General features: G+C 36.1%; 1 protein-coding gene across 1 annotated transcript in view; it reads right to left on the minus strand.

The window, feature by feature from the left end:
* Positions 1-15384, minus strand: part of VPS41 (VPS41, HOPS complex subunit) — a gene marked incomplete at its 5' end in the record, with an annotated part of 99850 nt that extends 84466 nt beyond the window's left edge. The window contains 2 exons of the mRNA XM_008064145.2: positions 11708-11773; positions 15322-15384. Of these exons, the coding sequence (XP_008062336.1) occupies positions 11708-11773; positions 15322-15384 (129 nt within the window). The remainder of the gene's footprint in view (positions 1-11707; positions 11774-15321) is intronic.
* Positions 15385-17493: the final 2109 nt, after the last annotated feature.

The raw sequence follows: 17493 nt of genomic DNA on the forward strand, positions 1-17493 counted from the left end.
TTAACACTGAACTAAGAACAGACTTCAATAATGTAGAGAGTTTCATATGATGCACAATGTTAAGATAAAACAAGACCTAAAATAGTTGAGATCACTTTATGTTCTTTTGCTACTTTTCATTATAAAATCATGCATGCTTACTGCAAAAGAAGCAAAAACTGAAAAGCTATACTCCAAATTATTACCAATATTAATAATACTGTTAATAAACTGGACAGAATTATGAGAATACTGGACAGAATTATTTTAGCCTTCATTGAATATAGGTGCATGCATAATTAAATTTCCATAAAAAAAAGTTAGGCCTTGATGTTCTCCTGGTGAATACACACAACTTCACAGAACACCAACATCAGATTGAGGCCACTCCAAAGCCATGATGGATAAGGACAAAAACAAGATTACTGCAAGATCATGTCTGAATGCAGACAAGATATGAACAATTGTAAAGTTGCAGAAATAGTCAAACAACCCCCACCCTGTCTAAAATGGGAGACTTTTGCTTCTTTACCAATTATGACTTTAACCTTGACTTAGTCTTCTACTCAACTGTAGAATTACTTTTGCCTCCTGACAGCATCCAATCTAGAGCAAAGATCTGCTGCTTCAAACCTCCTCCAAATCACCTCATATAAGCTCAAATCCTACAAATGGCTTCCTTCTAGCATTTTCCTCCTAATAGCCAATAGAGGTGCTCTGGGAGATCTTTGGGTACAGGGCACTGACCCAGCTAATTCACTATTATTAAACATTTAGCTTGTTCCCATTTTCAGTATAAAATGGGAACAAAAGGAATACTTGCCATAAAAAAGGAATACCTGCCAAAATATAATTAGAAAATTAAAAGAAAAAAACAAATAAAGGGAGGGGGCCCAAAATGCTTAAAGACAAAGAAATAACTGAAAAATTATCCCATGGTTATACACATACACATACAAACGTATATACTTTTCCCTCTTTAAAGACCTCGAACACTCATTTTCCTACCAATGGTCTTATTAACTACATTTCACCAATATCATCCCACCTACATGCTTTTGTAAACCTAATACCACTTCTGAAATCATGATACTATTAACCACAGCCATTAATGTGGACCCTGACACAAAATTGTGTTTAAGAAGCAGATTCAAGATAAACACTGCTGCGAAATGATAGAGATTAGTTTGTACTAGTAACATGGACCAACAATGGCTACAGTGGTAGTAAGCCCTTGCTTTATACAGCCTTATCTTAAGAAAAAGAGCAATAGAGAGAAGAGAACCTCCTAGTGTTATTGGCAGTCAGCTGGGGTTAAATCCCATAAGAAATGTGATGAGCATCTCTGAACCACGTTAATGCTTGCATAGTCATTAAGTACCCAAAATACTTAAAAACTAGCATAGAGCTCTCAATATGGAAAGGACAATATTATCGACAAAGAGCAAAGGATAGTTTGATTACTCCAGGAAGAGAAACGGTAGGCTTAACATCAGAAATCACAGAAAAGTTGTAATAAGTATGAAACACTACACATGGAAGTTAGCTGAGCTCATTTTTTAAAAAGTTTTAATAGGCATCTGATGGATATGAAACAAGGGGAATCACAGAAGAAATGAAGTTGTTATGAACCCATCTCTCCCACCCATTACAGATACCATTCAAAGACTTTGGGAATCCTACATATTAACAACAAAAAGGCAACTGATATTTCAGACAAATGAAAAATTGTGAAAGCAATGAAAAATGCCTAATTTTTAGATTTAAATGATTTCTATTTTAAGCACTAGATTTCTATTTTTTGCCTCAACCAGCCTAGCCTAAACAGAAAAACTGGCTAAATATACTTTAACAACAGAGCTACATTGCAGCTTGGTTTGTCACACCCTAAAATATGCTTGTGAAGTTTACATTTGTGTTTTACTTCTTGTTAATTGATGATTTTTAATCAGCACACTGACAGCATAAAATGAATTTCTAGGAATGAAACCACAACTTATAACACAGTAATTAGAAGAAATACAGGTATTCATTTACAACAGCTGAACATAAAACCACTTTTGACATAAATCTGGTGGTTGCCTGTAGTTTAATTTTTTAATTGACTAGGAAGCCTTAATGCACATTTTTTAATTAAAAAAGACACTCAGATGATTCACTTGAAAACTGCAATGATAAGTACATAACGTGTGAAAAAATTTTGCATGTCGAAGCTGCCTACAATCAAGCATCTGACAACTTGCAGAAATATTATCCTAGAGATCCAAACATTGAACAGGAGACAGAGAATAAATAATGTAAAAATCCTTCTAAACCCCAAAACCCCAGGTCCAATCTGACCAGAAGATAAGTAAACACATACGAAAGCATGCTTAGCAATGGCAGCGGCAAGAAAAGGCTAACTGGATTATCTAGATTTTAAAAAGATTTGCAGCTGGGAGTTGAGAGATATGGAGAGATGTCGACTAAAAACTTTAAGTTTTAAGATGAATATACTCTGGAGATCTAATGTATACAGATGAGAGAGTGAGTACAGTTAATAATATATTAAAAACTTGAAATTTGCTAACAGAATAAATTTACAGTATTACCATCACAAAAGGATAATTATGTGGGGCAATGAATGTGTTAATTAGCTTGTGACAATCATTTCACAATGTGTGTGTGTGTGTATACACATATATATAAAATCATCACATTGTATACCTTAGATATATACAATTACACTTCAATGAAGCTGGAAAAAAATAAAAATAATTTTGATAATAATATGTGTTTAAGACTTGCATTTTAATAAAAAGTTGTTATAATTGAATTTTCTTTCAAAACGGATTCAAAATACAATCTTTTTTTGCAGATCACTGCTGGAAGCTTACAGAAGCTAGTTGATGGTACCATCTCTGTCCTTCAGGTAAAATTTGCCATTTCAAATTTTCCTCATTTCATTCACGCAGGTCTTTCCTCATTTGCTGACTGACATTTTCCAGCTTACAAAGCAACTTGTCCCTGCGGCCAGGTCCCCTCATTCTATCCCACCACAACGCCAAACAGCTGACTACCTCATTTCTAAAACTGAACTGCACTGCAAACAGTATCGCAACAATTTAATGATTTATCAAAGCAGTAGAACCAATTATTATTTCAAAGTTCAAAGGTAAAGGTCCTATGAAGCTAAAGTTTATCTGCTGAGAGAAAAAGTTGGACAATTAAAACAAAATCCAGACAAGATCCACTTGGCAGATTTACTTCTAAAATAGAAACTTCATTTGCTATGCTTATGTATTAGAATTCTTGCTACACAAGGTAAGACAAAAAAAAATCCATTGGTTCATGTGTTTGAAAATTCTCTCCAATGGCACTTTTAAGAGCTGTGCTTTTTCTTTTTTTCAACAAGGAAACAAAACAGAATTTAGAATAAGCTTTTTATGTTCATGTGTCAAGCAGTGGAGTCCATAAATCCAGCTATGGCATTCAACTACTAAGAAGTTACCTTGAAAACCTAAAATAAAAGTTTATGCCAGACAGAACTATAGCTCCTATTCCTAGTCCCTAGTGGATAAAGAGCTATCTCTAAAGACCTAAGAAGCCAGAAATATCAACAAATATGTCAAACTACAATTTCAGAGTTTCTTCTGCTACACTGCTGCTTTGCAGCACCATTTTGAAATCTATGCTCTAATTACTCAAAAATTTTTTAAAGGACCCCAAAATTTTAGTAACATTAAACAACTATAAAATATTAAATACGATATCTCTCTCAAATATTCTATGACATCATGAAATTGTGGGACCTTCACTTTCCTATTTGGCTCCTCTAAGTTTCTTGTGTCACTGTAACCCATTGTTTACAGAAAATGAAATATAATTACAAGGATTTATTGAGCAGTCAGTGTTCTTAAGAGTTAAAAATGTCTTTGTTCCACATTACACCTTCATCTGGCTATCTCTGCTCTAATATTTTTAGAAGATTCAATTATTTCTTAAAAACAGAAGGTCATATCTTTCAGTTATCTAATATGCCTTTATTCTCTTTTCCTGTTATATCATCTGCCATCTACTCTAAACAGAGGGGTTTTGACATCTACAACATGTGATTATTACAAGGTTATCAACATTTGCTAAATGCTGGGCTCTTCAAATTTGTTCTGCTTAGTTTATTGTATGAGTTTAAAATTACTGTTGAAATGATTACATGTGCTATTGGGCCAATGTAGTCTTTGTTTTTCCTCATTTTTCAAAGATATAAACTTCTATAACTCAGTTATAAAAAGAGTAATCCTCCCAAAAAATTTGCTAGCACTTTCAAAATGAATCATTTTGCATTAGTCCCCCTTTCTTAATGTCATTTTCTAAAAGCTTTTTTCTTAGCGTTTAACATCAAAGATATCTTTCTTAATGAAATTAGAAAAACAGTTCTTGAAGTATCTTCAACTAAATAAATCTATTTCAAAACAAAACACACTAATGTCAAAGTGATATCTGCATTCATAAGTGGTCTTTAAAAGTCCAAACACACAGAGAAAAAAGGAAGTCTCTGGAGATCTTTGCAAACCACACCAAGTTGGTACACATTTTGAAAACCTCTATTTAATTGTATATAAATAAGTCATTATAGTTTATCAAATAAATACTACTTTTCACTATTTGCTAAATATATATTTATATAATAAATTTTAATGGATTCAAAGAAATCTGTCAACAGTTTGTATGTTACAAGTCCTTAAATAGAGGACTCATTTACATGTTTTAAAGCCTCTAGCATAAGTAGAAGAAATTATAATGGTTTTTTTAAAGGGAAAGAATTCCAAATCAAAATATATTAAGAGTACAAATTGTCTACAATACACAGTGATTTGACTTACAATTTTTCAACTTCACAACAGCATCCATACAACTATTCCATTTTTCATGTTCATTATAGACCTCAGTAAATTACATTAGATAATCAAAATTAAGATGGGCTTTGTGTTAGATGATTTTGCCCAACTGTAGACTAATGTAACAACCATGTTTAAGGTAGGGTAGGCAAGGCTATGATATTCTGTAGGTTAGGTATATTGAATGCATTTTTAATTTAATGGTATTTTCAACTTACATTGGGTTTATTAGGACATAACCCCATTATAGGTTGAAGTATACCTGTAGTTCTTCTGTTTGTCATCTCATAAGTAATTGCAGAAAAATTAGTGGTGTTGAAACCACTAATACTGGCATAAGGACAGCAATACAGGCAGGATACTGGTATAAGGACAGCAATACAGATCAATAAAACTGAGAGTTCAGAAATAAACCCTAACATTTATGGTTTACTGATTTTTGGCAGAAGAGTCAAGAAAATGGGCAAAGAATCGTCTTTGAAACACATGTTGCTGATTCAACGGAATATACACATGCAAAGGAATAAATTAGGACTTCTACCTTATACCATATACAAAAACAAACTAAAAGTGTATTCAAGATCTAATTTAAGAGTAAAAACTACAAAACTCTACTTTTAATATCAGCTTATTTATCTTTATTTTTTGTGTACTTTCTTTTTTAAAAAATTTTATTTTATACTTGAGGGACACGTGTGAGGATTTACCACATAAGTAAATTGTGTACAGGTGAGGTATGGGCTTCTAGAGGGCCCTCTCTCCCCGATAGTGAACCTGGTACCCAGTGTGTTGCTGTGTGCCTCTTATCCCTCATCCCTCTTTTAGCAGTGTCCAGCATCTATTGTTCCCACCTTTGTGCTCATGTGACCAGTGATCAGGGCTTGCTTATAAGTGAGTATATGAAGGTATTCAGTTTTTTGTTTCTGTGACAGTTCATTTAGTATGATAGTCTCCAGCTGCCTTCATGTTGCTGCAAAGGACATGATTTTGTTCTTTATGGCTGCATAATATTTCATCATGTATATGTACCACATTTTCTTTATCCTGTCCACTTTCAATGGGCATTTGGTTTGGCTCCATATTTTTGTTATTGTTAATGGTGTAATAAACATATGTGTGCAGGTGCCTTTTTTTGTAGAGCGATTTATGTTCCTCTGGGTATATTCCCAGAAGTGGGATGGCTGAATTGTATAGAAGTTCAATTTTTAGTTCTTTGAGAAAAAAGCACACTGCTTTCCACAAAGTCTGAGCTAGCTTACATTCCCACCAACAGTGCAGAAGTGTTTCCTTTTCTCCACAGTCATGCCAACACCTGTTTTTTTTTTTACTTTTTAATGATAGCCATCCTTACCAGTGGTAAGTGGTATCTCATTGTAGTTTTGATTGCATTTCTCTAATGATTAGTGAGGTCGAACATTTTTTCCTACATTTGTTGGCTGCTTCAGAGTCCTCCCATCAATTCATTTGAGTTCCTCATGGATCATGGATCTTGGCCTTTGTCGAATGCATAGCTTAATATCTTTTCCCAGTCTGTGGGTTGTCACTTTACTTTCTTGATGATGGCTTTTTGCTGTGCAAAAACTTTTAAGTTTGATGAAGTCCCACATGTCAATCTTAATTTCGCTACATTTCATTTTGAGGACTTGGCCATGAATTCATTGCCTACTCTGATGTCCAGGCCCTAAGTTTTCTACTAAGATTCTTATAGTTGGAGGTTTCACATTTAAGTCCTTGATCCATTTTGAGTTTTTTTTAATATGGCAGTAGGTAGGGGTCCAGTTTCATTCTTCTTCATGCGGTTAGTCACTTTTCCCAGCACCATTTGCTAAATATGGTTTCCTTTCCTCAATGTTTGTTTTTGTTGACTTTGTTGAAGATGAGTCGGCTGAAGATCTGTGGTTTTTATTTCTGTCCTGTTCCACTGATCTGTGTGTCTATTCCTGTACCAGTACCATGATGTCTCAGTTACTGCAGGCTTGTAGTAAAGTTTAAAGTCTGCAAGTGTGATGCCTCCAGCTTTGTTCCTTTTGTTGAGAATTGCTATAGCTACTTGGGCTCTTATTAGCTTCTATATGAATTTCTGTACTGTTTATTCCAGGTCTGTGAAAAATGATGCTGGCAATCTGATAGGAATTGTGTTGAATCTACAGACTGCCTTGGGTAGAACAGACATCTTGATGATATTGATTCTTTCAATCCATGAGCATGGGATATTTTTCCATATGTTTGTGTCATCCTTGATTTCTTTGAGATTGTTTTGTAGTTCTAATTGTAAAGGTCTTTCACCTCTTTGTTTAGGTGACTGCCAAGGTAGTTTAATTTATCTGTGGTTATTGTGAATGGGATTGTGTTTTTTATTCATTTGTCAATCTGTTTGTTGTTTGTGTATAGAAATGCAACTGTTTTTTTGCACATTGACTTTGTATTCCGAGACTTTATCGAAGTAATTTATTAGTGAGAGGAGGTTTTTGAAAGACTCTCTAGGGTTTTCTAGGTATAGCATTATATAATCTGCAAAGAGGGATAACTTACTTTTCCTGTTTGGATACCCCTGATTTCTTTCTCCTGTCTGATTTCTCTGGCTAGAACTTCTAGTACTATGATGAATAGGGTGGGTGAGAATGGACATCCTCATCTTGTTCCAGTTGTTAGGGAGAATGGTTCCAGCTTCTGCCCATTAAGTGTGATGTTGGCTGCAGGTTTGTCATAGATGGCTCATTAGAGAAATATGCATTCATATTTTGAGAAATATTCATTTGATGCCTAGGTGTTTGAGGATATTTAATCAAGAAGGGATGTGGATTTTATTTAATGCTTTTTCTGCATCTAATGAGATAATTATGTAGTTCTTGGTTTTACACTTGTTTATGTAATGGATTATGTTTATTGATTTATGTATGCTGAACCAGCCTTGCATCCTGGGAATGAAGCCCCATGGCTGTGATGGGTGATCCTTGAAAAGTACTGTTGAATGTGATTTGCTAGAATCAAGTTGAGCAGTTTTGCATCTATTACTTTTTTTTTTTCTTTTGAGTCAGAATATCATTCTGTTGCCCAGGTTAGAATGCAGTGGTGCAATCACAGCCACCGCAGTCTCGACCTACTGCCCTCAGGTAATCCTTCCGCCTCTGCCTTCCAAGCAGTTGGAACTATAGGTGCCTGGACCACGCCTGGTCTTTTTTTTTTTTTTTTTTTTTAATTGTAGAGATGAAGCCTTGCCAAGTTGCCCAGGCTGGTCTTAAACCCCTGGCTTCAGGCAACCCTCTTGCTTCCACCTCCCAAAGTGCTGGAAGTACAGATGTGAGCCACCATATTGTGTACTATTACAAAACTCTTAAAAGAAAACACTGGCCCTAATCTTCATGACCTTGAATTAGTCAATGATCTCTTAGATACAACACCGATAGCATGTGTCAAAAAAGAAAAAATTTATGGAATTTATCAAAGTTAAAAACTTTTGTCCTTCAAAGGACACTAACAATAAAATGAAAAGACAACTTATAGGTTGTGAAAAAATATTTGCAAATCATGTATCTGATAAGGAGCATGTATCTAGAATATATAAAAAATGTTTACAATTGTATAATAAACTAACCCAAAAAGTTGGGAAAGGGTGGAAAAACCCAAATGTCATCAACTGACAAATGAATAAAGATAATACATTCATACAATAAAATATTATTTAGTCATAAAAGGGAATAAAATACTGATATATGCTATAACATAGACACACCAAGAAAACTAACAAAAGAAACCAGACACAAAGATTTTCCCTATTATATGATTTCATTTATATGAAATCTCCATAATTTATATAAAATATTAGAATAGAAAAATTGATAGAGAAAGAAAATAGATTGGTGGTTACCCAGAGATGGGAGGAGAGCTGGAAGGGAAATAAGGAGTAACTGCTAATGGGTACAAGTTTTCTTTTTAGGGTGATAAAAGTATTTTAAAACTAGATTATACTGATGGTTGCACAGCACTATAAATATACTAAAAACCATCAAATGGTATATTTTAATCTGGCAAATTTTATGGTATGCAAATAAGGTATCAATAAAGCTATCTAAAAATCTTTAAAAATGATGACTTAATATCAATCACTTACATTGACACACGTAATCACTTAATTCTTTACTTCAAATATCACACAAGTACTTATATCAAGCTCAGTATATTAAGTTTTGTATATAATATACTAAGCCCTTCAGTGTGTTTTTTCTTTTAAATTTTTTAGTACTGAAATTCTAGCTTAATAATATCATTTTTTAATTCAGTTTTTCACCAGATGAGCATAACTGTTTTTATTTTACTTTCATTTTATACATACATAAATATCTTTTTGTGCTTGGAAATAAATGTCTACAGATGTATTTCTGGTGAAGTAAATAAGAAAAAAAGATAAATTATGGTTTCTCACAGAAGACTGAACATGTCAAGTAGTCAATGATAACCAAGAGATAGATCAAACCCCAATGTTCTCTCCTAATCAGTACTTGTTAAATTCTACCTAAAAGCAGTTGCTTATCACAAGATTCATTTCTCTATAAATTCCAAGTACTTCACATACTATGTCACCAGCACTCAGATGCCAGATTACTCTGTTGTTCCCACAATGCTTATGTATCTACTCTATGAGCTTCTACCCAAGCTGCTACATTCACACTGCCCTTAATACAAATGTTTGTAAATTATATCAAATGCTAAGTAAAAGGATAAAGAATATGTTACTGGCATCGTTAACCCTGGCATCCTACAGGTAGACAAGATACTTTTGTAATAAAACTGATGTGGCAAATTCAATGAAGACTACAGGTATCCATCACAGTACAAAGCAATTATTAAACTTCATGAATACACTTATTATTAAAGAACACAACAGCACAGAAAAATCTCTCCTTTAGATTTTGATTCCTATCACATAGATATCAACACTTATAATATCTCTAGTATATTATTTTATTCAAATACCTTTAAGAAATAGGGAACAACTGTAATAATCTTTAACTTCTGAAATCAGAAACTGGAACTCAAAACTGTTTCCATCACACACTAAGGAAATATTTAAACCAAAGTGATTTATCAATATTTCAAGTATATGACAAATTATTAAGGCAGCAAACATCTAAGAACCAGACTTTCCAGCCCCAGTCAAGCCTTCAGATGACAACTGAAGCTTCAGTCAATTGCTTAAGTATACTTTCCTGGGAGACCTTCAGTCAGAACCAAACAGCTAAGTCACTATTTAATTTTCAAAGTGTGAGATCATAAATGTTTGTTATTTTAAGCCATTTAAAACAAAAAGCAGTGACTTACCATTCTTTATCCCCACTGAGTTTTTTTTTTTTTTTTTTGAGTTGGAGTCTCACTCTGTCGCCCAGACTGGAGTGCAGTGGCCGCTCCCGGCCACCGCAGCCTCAACCTGCTGGGCTCCGGTGATCCTTTCGCCTCAGTCTTCCAAGTAGCCAGAATTACAGGCATGTGCTACCATGCCCGGCTGACGTTTTGATTTATTGTAGAGATGAGGTCTCGTTGCCCAGGTGGGTCTCGAACCCGCGGGCTCAGGCAATCCACTCACCTCAGCCTCCCAAAGGCGCGGGATTACAGGCTGAGCCACCGAGCCCGGCTCCCACTGAGCTTTAAATAAAAACCCCTGTGTATAAATCACAGTTATGTGAAATTATGTTGTATCACACACAAATCAGAAAAGTGCTCAGTAAAGAAATACGAAAGGAATTTTAAAGCTACTCCTGAGGCTGACAGGGACAAGTAAGGTAGTTATTTTTTTCAGGAAAGAATCGGCTGCAGATCTAAGCTAGGGATTGTACAGTTAAGTCTAAAATTCCTACTAATTTGCCTGTGAACACGTTTACATGAAATGACTAAGACTAGAGCCGAAAGATAACAATGGGCTGTGAACTGGGGGAAGGAAAGGTTCTTTAGCAGAAATCAGAGCTGGTGCAACCTTGGTTCTGTGTCATAGAACAGAATCAGGATCTACAGACCTGCCATGTGATCATCACAATGAGCTAGGTAATGACCAGCATGCTTTCCTGCCATATCATGCTATGAATACCAGACCAAAAGAAAATGATGTATAACTATCATAAAACATTTGAAACCATGTGGTAGTTGGACCTCAAAGAAGACATTCCGTGGCTACACACAACTGTAAAAAATAACCACAGAACACCTCTTTTCCACTTGCTAAACTGAATATGAAGTAATACTCAGAGTCCCAGTCTGGTGATAGCTTTGTTATTATAATAGTTTTTTTAAAATCTCTGATTAATATATCAATAAATCAAAAAAACCCTGACCCATTTCTAAAAACAGAAAGATTCTTTGACAATTTAATGTACATATAAACAGAAAGATGGATATTAATATATAGAAAAGTTCGGTCTCTTATTTTTTAAATAGCACTGAGATAATAAAATGTGCCAGGAACATGTCAATGAAGAATAGTCATAACTGTTCTAAAAGTTTATCAAGGCCTACCAGAGATTTTCTACAAGAGTAAAAAGTCACTAGTTTAATTGCTCTTTAGTTATTTTTAAATGTTGCCTGTATTTTGTAGAAGGGACAATGTTTCAAAGTTCCAGATAAAAGTTTGAGTTAACAGCTCTCTTTTTCCTTGACCTATATCTACTTCAAAGGAATGCAGTGAAAAACACTGAGATCACAACTCTCCCAAAATATGATAGCCTTATGATTTTCTTACATTTGGTTTTTTTCAGATTTCTTCTAACAAATAATTGCACATTAAAAATAGTAAGCATAAGCTACAGAATGAGCACAGTACCCCTCAAAAGCTACCTACCATGGCAAAGACAAAATGCGCTTACCTTCTTCCCTCCAGTCACAAACTGCTTACAACTAGATCTCACAAAATGTGGGTGCACAGCAATGATCTACAAGAGAAACAGTGCCCAGTGTTGGTTTAGGAATCACGGTTAAAGCACAGAAAGAAAACACTTCATGCATTAAAAGCAGCATGATCTAAAAATTATCTTGATATCTGATTATCCTGATTCTGTAAAGTGATGACATCTGTTTTACTCCAGTGTGAAAAGATTCCTTCCCTGAAGCCAGGTCAAAGCTCAAAGACTACAGTAAATCAGTTCTAGTTTCTGGCTGAGGACCCCTCAGAGTGGATGCGCCCTGTATAGAGGCAGCAATGGAGGTCAAATCAAGGTGGCAAGTTTTTCTCAACTGTTTCTAACTAGATACAGTTCATAGAAGAAACCCAGACAAAGAACCCAGCTAACTCCTGGTCCAAGATGCCTGTCAATGACGAATAGCACCAAGTCACAATGCAGCCTCCCAGACATTTAGCACATTACACCAAGACCCCTTCAGTGGAGCAACAACAGAGCTGCAGGACCCAAGAGCTTCCAGAGCTGACCATTTAGGCCTTTCCCTTTCATCCACAACCGAAGTTCCCTTCCACCTGGTTCCCGTCTGCTTCCTGCTCAGCCAATCTCCTCCTAGACCTTTGTATCCAGGTTTCTCCCAAGACACCTCCACCACCCCTCATAACTATTTCCTTCATTTTCCAACGGTTTTATGATTATATAACATTATTAACATGTTGGGGGAGATGGGTTGATAACAAAGGCAACAGAAAGTTCCAGCAGCTCTACTCACACTCAGTGCACCCCCATCTTCAGGGCTCACCTGTTGTGGCTGTAAGCCTGCACATATTCGGCCTCCTTCTTTTTAATCACTAAAACCGCCCATGAAGTCACCAACTTAACAAATTTTGTTTTTTACTAACATAAAAAATATTTCTAGACACACACACATCCTACATAGTTATACTTTTTTAAACCTTCATTTAAATACATTTCTCTTCTTAATAGAACTACTTAATTAACTACTACACGCCCTTTCACCAATGGAATAGATTAATAGATTCCTCTTCCTATACTGTCATTTTAGGGCTTAGCATATGATGCTTCATTCCTCTAACCTTTCTACCCCCCAGGTTAGTCCTTCACTTCAGCACTTTCCTAACCTATCCTAAATACCACTTTGAAGCATTTACATATTCTACTGTTTCACATTCTTAAAATCTCTCATAAAAGTCCATTTGGTTCTCTCATAATGCATAACTCTACATAATGGACTGTTACTGGAAACATCTCTATTCCTTCATCACATCTCCCCTGCAGATGTTAGAAGGGTTGGACTCAGCCCGTCCTCCTTCATGCTGTTCTCACAGACAGAGGGTCTAGGACTCTTTTTCAAGATTACTTTCACTACTTAAGTTGTTAATCTCATTGCTTAGAGATACTCATATTAAGTTCGCCCTTTCTTTTATTTCTAATCTTTCCATCTCTAGTAATTTTTACCATCAACCAAACTATGATCTGCAGAAATCCTCCTTGGATACCCCTCTACCTACCTACCAGATGACCTCTCTTCTTTATTAACAAATCTCTTGAAAGAAGAGTCTTACTGGTTCTTTCTACTTCCTCACCTCTTGGTACATGGTGAACATATTGCTCTTGAAAATATAACGCATCAAGGTCACCAGTAACTTCATAATTACCAAGTAAAGTTCTGTTCCCATCCACCTCTCCACCCCTACCTGTCCATTTAATTTCCACAATGCCTTTGACACCGCTGTCCACTCCTTCCTTCTGGAAACCCTTCCTCCCCTGGTTTCCCTAACACCACTCTTCTGGATTTCCTCCAGTTCCTCTAACTGCTGCTTCTTGAACTCCTTTGCTGCTTTTTCTTCTATAGTCTGAGTCTTCAAATTAGAATGTTTTGGAATTTCACCATCAATCTTCTTGTCTTCTCACCCTATAGCTTTAAACTAGATATCTTTAAAACTGGCTTCAACTTATTCAACTGTGGTTATCAATTGTGTTTAAGGGCCAGTCACCATCCTGAGGTCCACACTCAGGTTTCCAAAACTTTCATAACATCCCCACCTGATGTTCTACAATTATCTAAACTCAAGACCAAACTAGCCATGTCCTTATTGCAGGTTCTTACTGCAAATCATCCGTTACTGGAACTGATGGCATTCCCATATATCATCACCAAAGCGAGACCCTGGACTGACCCTCAGCCCTTCCATCTTTCATCACCCTCATCCAAGCCAACATTAAGGCTAGAAAAGTCTAATCTATATCACTAAGGTTAGATAAGTCTTTGACAGTACAGGCTGTCCAAATTAATTTCTTCCACCCCATACTAAATTCTCACTATTACCCTTTTTACTGAGAGCCTATAATGCCCTATCTAGAGTATTGCATTAGCCTTCTAAATTGTCTCTTGTCCCCAGTCACTCTCCTGTTTAAATTATCCTCTATTATAGCAAATTCAGCTTTTTTAAAACACATATCAGATCCTATCTCTCCTTGACCTATTGGTCAATAAATATTTGAATAAATAAGTAGGGAAAAAATGACCTCTTCCATTAACAGCCATAATAGACACTTTACAATAATTATCTAAAACTTCTAGATAATTATTGTAAAGTCTTCCTAATTCTTGTCTATCTGTCCTTCAGTCAATATTGTATACAGCTGCCATATTAATTTTCCTAAAACTTAGCTCAGTTCATGTCACTTAATTCTTTTCTTTTTTTTGAGTTGGATTCTTACTCTGTCACCCGAGCTAGAGTGTAGTGGCACGCTCATGGCCACCCCAGCGTCCACCTGCTGAACTCAGGCAATCCTTCTGCCTCGGCCTTCCAAGTAGCTGGAACTACAGGGGCGTGCTACCATGCCCAGCTAATTTTTGGATTTATTGTAGAGATGAAGTCCCACCAAGTTGCCCAGGCTGTTCTCGAACCTATGGGCTCACACAATCCCCTCACCTAGGCCTCCCAAAAAGTGCTGGGATTACAGGCTTGAGTCACCATGCCCGGCTCACTTTATTCTTAAACATTCAATCATTTATCTACATCTACCAGATGGAGTCCAAGTTCCCAGTCTTAACATAAAGCCAGCCCAATCTGCTTGAATATTCTCTTGCCAAATCAGTCTTTTATACACCATCTAAACTAGACTAACTGCCATTTCCTGAACACAGGTTGAACTATCCAGCATCTCCATTTCTTTCACAGGGAAAGCCAGCTTCTTCAATAGCCCCTGTCCACTTATTAAAGCCAAGTCAAATATCACTCTGCCAGTGAAGCCATCATTAACAAGAGCAGCTAAAAGTGACTCCTCTGAGCTTTGGACTCCTTAAAATTGTTACTCGTAGAGACACTGTGTGTGTGCTCTCACCCACAAACATAAAAGCCCCTTGAGGACAGACTGAGATCACAGTCACAAAATAAAACCCTATCCTCTTTCACAGCATCCAAAGAGTATCCAGTACAAGTGTTGAATAGATACTGACAAAATTAATACAGAACTGATAGTGTTCAAATTATTGTAATCCTTATTTCATTAGTTGAAAAAGTCTTTAGAAAAATTAAAAGTAGGTGAATACTTACTTTAATGGGACAATCAAAAGTCTCATGAAATTCTTCTCCAGAATACAGTCCAAACACCTGCACCTAAAAAGTAAATGAATTGTGTCAGTTCATCATGACAGCAAAAGACTACTGAGTAGGTGTGAATATATACTTTTTAAAAAAGTAGAACATTTAATAATGCTAAGGTCTGTGACCTCTATTAAATAAATATCCAATGAACACCCCATCAAGGTGAGAGTACTTTGCTGCAATTAAGCTTTTATAAGCACCCCATGAATCAAGGTCCCTTCAGTTACACCAAATTTGTTTTATAAAATGCATGCCAATTTGTAAAAATGAAATAGGTATGAACAGGTTATTCATATACTTTTATAAACTTCCCATAGGCTAGCTCTAAAGAAACAATTTTTCATCCCTTAAAGGAAAAGGCAGCTTATTTTCTTGAGTCTCATATATATATAAATAAATCAACCACGTAAATCAATATGGTAAGAGATTAGATGAACTACATTTCATTTACAATCTTATGCTGAATCTACTGAGAATGCATAAATGAAAAATTTAAGTTCCTACTTATCAGTGTCTCCCTTAAAGTTGTTGCAGGCTACTTTATTAATACAGAATATATTTTTCTGTTCATAATGACAACAACAAAACAAGAACAAAAACTGAAATATACATACTGCAAAGAACATATATCATAAATGTTTAGCTTGACTATTTTTTTTTTTTTTTTTTGAGTTGGGTGTCTCACTTTGTCGCCCAGACTGGAGTGCAGTGGCCGCTCCCGGCCACCGCAGCCTCGACCTGCTGGGCTCCAGCGATCCTTCCGCCTCAGCCTTCCAAGTAGCCGGAATTACAGGCATGCGCTACCACGCCTGGCTGATTTTTTTATTTATTGTAGAGATGAGGTCTCGCTGCCCACGCGGGTCTCGAATCCGCAGGCTCAGGCAATCCACTCACCTCAGCCTCCCAAAGGCATGGGATTACAGGCTGAGTCACTGATCCCGGCTAGCTTGACTATTTTTATAATATGAACATACCCCTGCAAATACTACCCAGATCAAGAAAATGAATCCAAGATGCTGCTTTGTGTTCTTTCCTAGTAAATCACATTCTCAAACTAGCCACCACCCTAAAGTCTATCTGCATGAATAGGTTGTGCTGATATTTGAATTTTATATAAATGAAATCAGATACTATCTCATTGACCTCTATCGTTCAACATTCAACATTTTCCTTGTGAGATTTAACCACACTGCAGCATACAGCAGAGGTTGGTTTTGTCATTGCTGTGTAGTATTTCAATGTATGAAATACACCACAATTCACATATCCATCTTCCACTGATGACCACTTGAACTGTTTCCTGATTGGGGTTATCATGAATAATGCTGCCATGAACACTCTTTACAAAACTTTTAGTGCACTTACGTACACACTGATGAAAGGTATATAACTAGGAATGGAATTGCTGAGACACAGGTTATGCATATGCTCACATTTAATAGCCAAACCACTTCACAAAGTGGTTTTAATTAATTTAAACTCTTACCAGCAGAGCACGAGAATTCCATGAGCATTCAAAGGCTTGGAGCCAATTAATAGTATTAGAACAAATGGGAACAATTTTGCAACTTAGAATATGTTAACTCTTTTCCTAATCACTAAGATAATGTCTCTTCTTTAAATTTTGTAAAAATTCTCCAGTGAAGTCATCTTGGTCTAATGGTCTTGCTACGGTATGAATATTTGTACCCCCCACCCCCCGCAAATTCATATGTTGAAACCTAACCCTTAAGTTGACGGTAATAAGTGTTGATGCCTTTGAAAGGTGATTAAGTCATGAAGGTGGAACTAATCATGAGGATTAGGGCCCTTGTAAAAGAGCTTGAGGTAACTAGCTAGACCTTTTGCCCATCTATCTTCTGCCACATGAGGACACAGCACTCATCATTTCCTCCATGTGAAGACGTAGTGATAATACACCTTCCTGGATGCACGGAGAACAGCTCTCAGCAGACACCAAATGGTAGCACCTTGATATTAGACTTCCCTGACTCCAAAACAGCAAGAAATAAATTTCTTTTTCTTATAAATTACTCAGTTTAAGATATTTTGTTAGGTCAGGCATAGTGGCTAATACCTGTAATCCAAACACTTTGGGAGGTCAAGCAAGGAGGACTGCTT

Source organism: Carlito syrichta, unplaced genomic scaffold (assembly GCF_000164805.1).
Source record: "Carlito syrichta isolate Samal-C Ts95f unplaced genomic scaffold, Tarsius_syrichta-2.0.1 Scaffold307206, whole genome shotgun sequence".
In the NCBI taxonomy this organism is placed as follows: Eukaryota; Metazoa; Chordata; class Mammalia; order Primates; family Tarsiidae; genus Carlito; species Carlito syrichta.